Below are 8,295 nucleotides of genomic sequence, written 5' to 3'. Positions count from 1 at the left end.
TTACGATAAGCCGGACAGAGTCTTAAAAATTGTCAATTAGCAGCTTTAGAACTTTGGCGCAAAAGAGTAAATACTTGGGAAATAGAAAGGTAACATTAAAAAACCACAGACCAACTGAAGTGAGTCGAAAAACAGACATCACTCTTCCGATGCGGCCGTAAAGCAGTCCTCATCACGTGATATATTCACTTGACGTGTGATTATCCACGTGACTTAAAATATGCTCTGTGCGTTGATGAGTTTTGGCTGGTTAATCAAAGGCTTAGAAGTACACTCGTTTATGTAGGACAGGCGAAAGTACTGGCTTTAGCATCTGCACACATTTATATTCAGTCACCGCTCCACTCAATTCAAAGTCGACGGAACGATGAAAAAAGCCCGGAAAATCAGCATGACACTCTCTGCATCATAGTCTTAAACACGACTATACTTAACCTCTGTACCAAGGATCGGAAATGCTGTGCTGTTTCAACTGCTTGTACCTTAGCGGAGACAAACGAATGGGCAGAGTAGATAGGAGAGAGACGGGGGAGTAGGGGGGGGGGGGGGAGTTCTTTATTAGAGGGTCACCCTTTATTTTTTCTCATTCACTTGTCTTCCTCTAATACCGCTCGTTCTCGCAAACTTGTTAGCCTGGAACTGGACTCGATCGTTCTGAGGAGAGAACAGAGGATTAAGACCAGTGCGATGCCAAATATGTCGATAGGTGCAACAGATTAATTGGATAAAAGACTGAGAAAGCTACCGGCGTAGTTTCTGCGCATTGGAAACTTATCACCTGATGAAATCTAGTTGCGCTTTTATTTTCTTCTGAAGCATCCCAGTGGGCCGGAATCTTAAATCCTCAAATTTGGTCGGTCACATAATCGCGCGTTTGTAAACACAGTGGTGGATCTAGGGGAGGGGCCTGGGGCCATATTTATCACCTGAAAAGAATAAAAAAATCGCAGAAAGAAGAAAAGCCGGCAGGGCAAGTGACAAAAAAACCGCCTCCCCCTCCAGCTTATCGCACTCCGGACCACGATCTTTCTTTTTTTCCACGCCATTCGGAAAAAGGACACCAGCTGAAAAAACAGTAAGTTATTTACCGTCTGTATCGGTCCGTAGATGGAAAATAACTGTGCCCGAGGTCTTGATTACGTAGCTAAGCTTTCGGCCTAACACCGCACTCAAGACCTAGGGCATGGTTTTTTCCCGTACGGAGCGACTTAGACATGTAAAGAACATATATATTTGCGACCATTATGCATCCTCTTTCCTTATAGCCCTGTTTTTCTTGTTCCTTTTTGTTATCAGACTGATATTTTGTAGTTTCCGTTACCATGAAACAATTACGTTAATTTCCTGCGTCACAACACAAACGACTCAAAGCATCGTGACTTATCAAAACACAAGGATCCCGGCTAGCTCTCTCCACTGACCAAAAAGGAATTTCTCCTCTCGATCAATACATCGTGAAGAGGAAAGGTTATAAGAAGAAAGAGGAACATCGACTAGGGGATATTCCTGACCAAACACTAGATTCATAGTTGTAAAATCACAAGAAATGTATGGCAGATAGTGCAGAGAATTGACATGTAGATCACCAGTCTTGAAAGTGATAAGACTACACAATACCCAGACTCCGTGATTTCAGCTGAGCAGTTGTAACTTTTTCATACATCTACAACCTTTGCCGCAAGCTAACCACAAGGTCAAAATGACACGATGAGAGAAAGAAGTCGTCTGAAATGTCTTTTTTTTAGCCATGTATAAGAAATTTCCTTCACTGGTTCTTCATCATGATACCGAAACGCTAAAGCTGTTAATCCTTTAACGCCCATGAGTGACCAAGATAGAATTTCTCCTTACAATATCAATAAAATATCTAGCAGACAAATGATGAGAAAAATGGAAAATATAAATTGGTTGATCCAATAATAAATTCTCCAAATTAACCTTATAAGAATTGGATAGCAGACAGTAAGGAGATAGTACCGAGATCTTGGAAGTGAAAGGTTATTAAAATCGTTTCTTTTGCCAACAACGCATTTTATTTTTACAACAAACCTATGGTTAAGCTACAATTTCTCGTCAACATTGACGAATTTTCTCTGTTATGACCTTCGCTTGACGTCCATAAATTACTTACCTTCGATTCTTTTATCAGACGGAAATAAATTAGAGTTGGAGGAAACGCGATAAGGTTTAAGACAGAAAAAACATTTCACTTAAAATCTAAATCAGTTATCTAAACATTGACGTGAAAGGTATCAGTTGTGAGCGAAATCACCCGATCTTTTGCTAAATTTGTGACACAACTTAAATTGATGAATGAATGTCCTGATACTCTGGAAAGAACGATCTATAAAATTCAAGTTTTCCACTAACACACACTCAGACACGATATGAACCCAAGACAAATTAGCTGATTAGTATGGCTGCATTTAAAAGATAGGACATTTACTCGTATCTTTTAAGGCGCCAGTCAAAATTTTGCTAAACATCTATATATAGTTCTTAATTTTAGTTCTTTCAATTACAAACTGCTTTCGTTTTTTTTACTTTCTTTCTTCCGCCCTCGCATGAATAGTATTGTTCAAAATAACAAAAGTATTATTTTATACAAAATCTAGTGGTACAGACCCTCACAAAAGCCATCTGCAACTCACTTTATAATTTACTTTGTCTACACATTTATAAATCAAAATCACAATTCACCTGTCTAACTGATCGGAAAGATGCGCCTGACACTAATTACACTTAAAGCAAATATATTTTCTGATTTCGAGCTTTTCCTTGCTAATAATACTTATATTCGCCAGGATGTAACAATAATTTAGGCGTGATGGACATAGTACCGAAATAAAAACCGAATATTTGAGGTTATTGAACGAGTAAGGGTATATTTCAAAGCTGGAGTGAATATATTGATCGATAAACAAAACCGTGACCAACAGAGGTCAAGTTCCCGGATGTTTTAAGCAGCAATCCCCTGGGTTGAATAGACAATTTCAACACAAACACTCAGCTATACCGGCTCGAGTTTCGGCTTAGTGAACTCTTCGCAAAGGAAAGGATACAGCTGTCTTAAGGGTGTATTTCACCGGACTGATCTCCGCTTAAAACTCGCAGAATTCCTCGACAATCAACGGTGAAATTCATCATAGAGCATTGCGCTTAATCGTGAATTGTTTCGCAGTGACAAACCGACATCAACACAGCCAGAACTGCTCCCAGACAATCAAACGTGTGTGATATAACAGCTTAAAAGACACGCTCAATTGAGTGTCAGATATGTGAGTGTTTTGAGGCTGATATTGCTTGGCGTCGAAGTGCTCTGCATCAACAAATACCTTAAGAAGTATTGTTTAGAATATCATAGTGTCCCGGTTTTAAACTGAGTCCATCTGCAAACATGGCGAGTTCATTAGGTAAGGTTTGGATTGTAATAAGTAGTCTGTCTTTTTTTGCCATTACATTGATTCAATTAACGCGTACTAATTGATTGAACACCATTGCTGCTGGTTTTATTTTTTTAGGGCTGTTTTTGAATCAGGATGACTTGGATGAAGCAAACCGATTGTCCAAGAAAATCGACTATGTTCACTTAGAAGACTATGAAAAGGATATGGTTCGGAATATTCTGGAGTTCAACTGGGACTCTCAACACCAAATGGTGTCGAATCTGCTGCACTTTCCCCGCATCATGCCTGAAGATAAGCGAGTCAAATGGATTTTAAAGGGATTAAGGGAAGAGAAACAGTCTTATTATGTTCTAGCAGCAGCTACCGGAGTTGCAGGTCTAAAGCTTCATGGCAAAGATTCAGAAGAAATCGTGGAGCTGCTGAAGAACATCTCGACTTCGCAGAACGGAATGGTAGCTCTTCGGGCGTTCATGTCACTTGCCGATTATTTGAAACACCCGAAAGATACCCCCTTTGTGATGAAATTCATGAAGAAATCCAAGTCGAATTTGAGATATAATTCGCTGGACTGGCTGATAGAAAATGTCAAAGATCGAAAGGAGCTGTTGTCCTTGTTCGAGGATGAATCCATCCCGGAAGATGTCAGACTTGAGGCCGTGGAACGAGTTAACAATTCAACGGATAGTGAGGCGCAAGGTAAAGTAAAAACAAGGTGTTTTTTTTCAGGTATTTTACAACGTCTGTTCAAAATCATGCGAATATCAAAACGTTTTGGATGTTTAATTAAGGGATTTACCTTAGGCGAGGTGATCTGTAAGTAATGGACACTGGTCCTGGCATAGATCGCACTTTGATTAACTCTTCTAAGCCACGCGAATAGATACAATTCTTCGCTCTAGGGCGTTCGAAATGGTATTACAAAAATGCGCAAAGTACATTATTTTTATTCTTAATATCCCGCTACGTTTATTTGCAAAATACTCAGCAACTGCGCTAAAAAGATCCATTCGTATATAATTTTCTAAAAGCGGCTGGCAGTCTTCCGCTGGTCCGGGGTCTTTTGAATTTCAGCCAACAGAAGAAAAATCGCACTCCTAATTATGAAAATTTATCCGGTTTTCATGAACGTTTTCTCAATAATTTTCGGATGGGTTTACAAGATTTTTTGGAGGTCTTTCCGCGACATAGACTGCTTTGGGGTTAAGAAGGGTACTTTATATAGCCAAATAGGCCCTCGAAAGATCTGTTATGATGTCTTTCATCAAAGAAGAACGAGCAAGCGGAATTAAATATCACAAATTGCTAGTTTTAGTCAGGTTTTTTAACAGGCGGATGTAGAATATCAGAGGTCTCAATCAACGGCATTTCTTAGATTTACCGACACGAGGTCGTTTTAGAGGTTTCTTTACATGTGGTCGCGGATTATAAAAATTTACATAAGCGCCCTTCATGTCGCATGTAAACAATTCACTTTTACTAAGAAAATAAACACGCAGTTACACTTGTTCTGACCCTTCATCTTAAGAAATAATCTGAAACTTCCCTGTCCAATATCTAATGAAATATCGTGTAAAGTGTTTCGTTAAGTTCATGAAGAGCTTTTTCTAATATAGTTTGGCACTTTTTCGCTCTCCTTTGTACAATTTTATCGCTTGAATGCCCTCTGTCTTGAATTACAATTAGTTAGATTAGCAACTGCCCGTTTTTTAAATGAACAATGAACTATTTCGGTAAAGCGAAAATTGTTTATTTTGGCTTCAAACAGGAAAACCGATAACCCTTGGACGTAGTATAAAAAGATGGTAAGAATACAAGGCGCCAGAGAGAATATAGGCATCGATAAGCAAGACCACTTACTCCTCACTCAGTAGACACACTAATTTGCAACTGAAGAGAAGTACACGTTAATTGACCGCACAATATAGAGTTACTCTTGGTAATAAAGCAAAACAACCATATCGGTCAAAGAGTGCTGACAGCAGGCCTAGCTGAAATTAAAGGTCGGTTTTTTCAATAAAAACAAACGTGCAAGCAGTGTGTTTTGCTAATTTGAACGCAGGTGGTCTCCTATTCTACACAAATTTGCTGTGATATTTGCAAAATAAAAAAACAAATGTCAATACCAAGAAGCTATAATTTGTGTGACCGCTTTTTAATTAGGCGTCCGCATGTCTGCAAAGTTCTTTATCGCTGATTGCAGTGTAATTTTCGGACAAATCCGGAACAGTGCAAGAGAAAAGTAGGTAGTTTTGAGAAGCGTGTGAATTAGTTCCTGACTCGGAAATTCAAGTTGTAAGGTGTAAGGCTGAGGTTGAGTGTTTGTAAACAAACAAGATTTCACTCCGTTGGGGAAAGAAGAGTAAATTTTGTTCAAGAAACTTGAGCCTGTTTTTTTTTTTTAATGAAACAAAGGATCTTAGGAAACGATTAGCAAAAAGAACCTTGAAAGAGGATTTAATTGAAAGTTTAAAGAAATGCGATCAAAAGGCAATTTATTCCTAACAAAATTCATCACATTATGTAGATCGACTGTGCAATAAAGAATGCTTTATGCATGAGTCGTAACAGGAAATTTGAAGAACTGAAACGATATTGGTAGGCAATCATCCCTTCAAAAATAAAGTAAGGACATTGTAAAACTCTTAGCTCGTAAGAAGATCAGGATTACGACAATTGACAGTGTTAATACCTGATAATCTGAACAGAATTTTACTAATGTGTAAACTGCATCAGATGAAATATCAAGATAAGAGGGATTGTGCTGTGGTTATCATGATCGCATTAAAATTTCCTGTAATTAGGTATTTGAGAAATTTCACCAGCTAACAATTTTAAAATGGATGCTTTCTGGAATATAGCTGTGCAAAAGAGTATTTACTTTGATCAAAGCCTCCTTTTCGTTGTATTTTTGAGAACAACTTCATAAACCTCTGAATTAATTTTTTTTTAAGTTCTTGTTGTCGTTTGTCAACAGAGTAGGAACGAGTTTAAACTAAAACTCTTAACTTTTTTTTGGCTCGATCTAACGTAACATTAGATTTCAGGATAAGCCAGTGACGTGACTCAGCCTGCATGAGTAACTCTTAAACTCAGTTCTGTCAAATTGTCCGCCATTTAATGGATTCCAAGGCGCGGTGGCTTGGTGGCATGAAGCGTATCTCAGAGAGAAATCCCAGAGATCTTTGAAAAATATAATTAGGCAGAGGCCAGTCACGTGACTTAGCCTGCATAAGTAATTCTTAGACTCTGCTTTCAGATTGGGCAAATGAAGATCTCCACCATTTCACATTCGTGCCAAACCTGGCAGAGTTTGAAGCCATGCGGACAAAGGAGCAGACACTCTCAGAGCTTTTTTCCGAGCTCGATCTGGATAAAGATGGTTTGATCGGTGCAGAAGAGCTGAAAGATTTCTGTGAAGACATTGGCCAGGACATCAGCTTGGAGAGAGCAGCAAAAGATATTGCGCTGGTAGACAGTAATAAAGATGGAAAAATTGACAAAGATGAGTGGATCGAACTAATGTTTCCAAAGTTTAATGTTCAATGAGAATTGTTCATCGAACTCTAATTTATGAACTAGAACCAACAACTACTTCTTCATAGGAGTGGCTCCATAGTAGTTTAGAGAGGATTAACAGTTTCGAACTCACTTCCCTTTGAAACGTAGATGGAAAATGCTTTCTACAATTGTAGTCTTAGATAGGAATGGCCATTTGGTGACACAGAAGTAATAATTAAACTGTGTAGAACATAGCTGGCCAGTTAGGAACTCGCTCCCTCCTCTGTGAAATGCAGATATATAACGTTCTCCAGGGTCCAGTCTCTGTGTCTTCCTTCCGTGGGAGATCCGAGGACTCCAAAAAGAGGCTGTTTATCTGACCCGATGGTAGTCTTGTAACCGTATTCGAACGAGATACGAAAAGGGGAGAAACGTTCTTTATTCTTTCCTAGTACGTGGGTTAGGACCAATTACAGATAGAATTTTTTGATGGAGAAGGGAGAGAAGATTTTGTTTCTGATTTTTTTTTAAAGTTCCTCCTACTGATCTTTCTTCCCAAAGATTAATCGACTTAATCGTAACCTTTAGGAATGGATACGAGTACGTCGAGCACACAGGAAGAAGGGAAAGGCTACACAACTTTGTTTGTACATAGAGCAACTTCTCTCGAAGACGTTCTTTTAAGAAAGCTTTCTCTATGACAAAGGAAAGATTGTGTGTGAAAATGCGAGTGTAATATGTAAACTTTTTGTCAATGAACAGCTTTAAATACCATAATGCAGTTGTGTTAAGTTATTAAACGGTCAAACAGCGCGAAGAAAGTATTGGAAACTCCAAATGAGTTTTTAAGTAAAAACAAGAATACTGCTTGAAGCAAAGGAAGTCGCAATTAGTTTCAGTTTGGTATCTGACTGGTTGAGAGTTCAGCGCGAGTGTTTAGGACCAATTACCGAACGCAGATTACTCTCGACACAAAATTGTTCTCTATGATTAACGAGCAACTTTAAATTGAGCCAAACTTTGTTCCACTAAAAAGCCCTCAAATACTGTCTGGAGGTCACCTCCATATCACTTTCTTTTACACATAGATTACACGGAACGTACAAGACATCAAAATGCAAACTAATCCAATGGAAGCCGTACCATAACTATGTCGTTCCCATGTCTCTTACTAGCGACGTTTCTGCCCCTAGAGGAGAACTGGGAGCTAGTTTGGTTGAGGATATTAGAAACTGTCGATCATACGAGAGTCCATCTGTAAAGTACCTCAAACGACCCTCGTTTGCTTAATAAAGTTTTGGCTACTTACATGGCATCATGTGGGCTTCATTCCTCTTAGTAACAGTTTCAAGTCAACAAAAACAAGCTGGAAAATTTCAAAACTTGAGCA

At 38.8% G+C, this 8,295-nt stretch overlaps 1 protein-coding gene across 1 annotated transcript; it reads left to right on the top strand.

Annotated features, from left to right (window-relative positions):
- Positions 1 to 3,003: 3,003 nt before the first annotated feature.
- Positions 3,004 to 8,219, top strand: LOC131795042 (uncharacterized). The gene is made up of 3 exons (XM_059112614.2): positions 3,004 to 3,413; positions 3,522 to 4,103; positions 6,664 to 8,219. The coding sequence occupies exons 1-3, from the start codon at positions 3,398 to 3,400 to the stop codon at positions 6,951 to 6,953; spliced, it is 888 nt and encodes a 295-aa protein (XP_058968597.1). The 5' UTR covers positions 3,004 to 3,397; the 3' UTR covers positions 6,954 to 8,219.
- Positions 8,220 to 8,295: the final 76 nt, after the last annotated feature.

Source organism: Pocillopora verrucosa, chromosome 13, assembly GCF_036669915.1.
Source record: "Pocillopora verrucosa isolate sample1 chromosome 13, ASM3666991v2, whole genome shotgun sequence".
Classification (NCBI taxonomy): Eukaryota; Metazoa; Cnidaria; class Anthozoa; order Scleractinia; family Pocilloporidae; genus Pocillopora; species Pocillopora verrucosa.
This window is presented reverse-complemented; position numbering and strand designations above follow the sequence as displayed.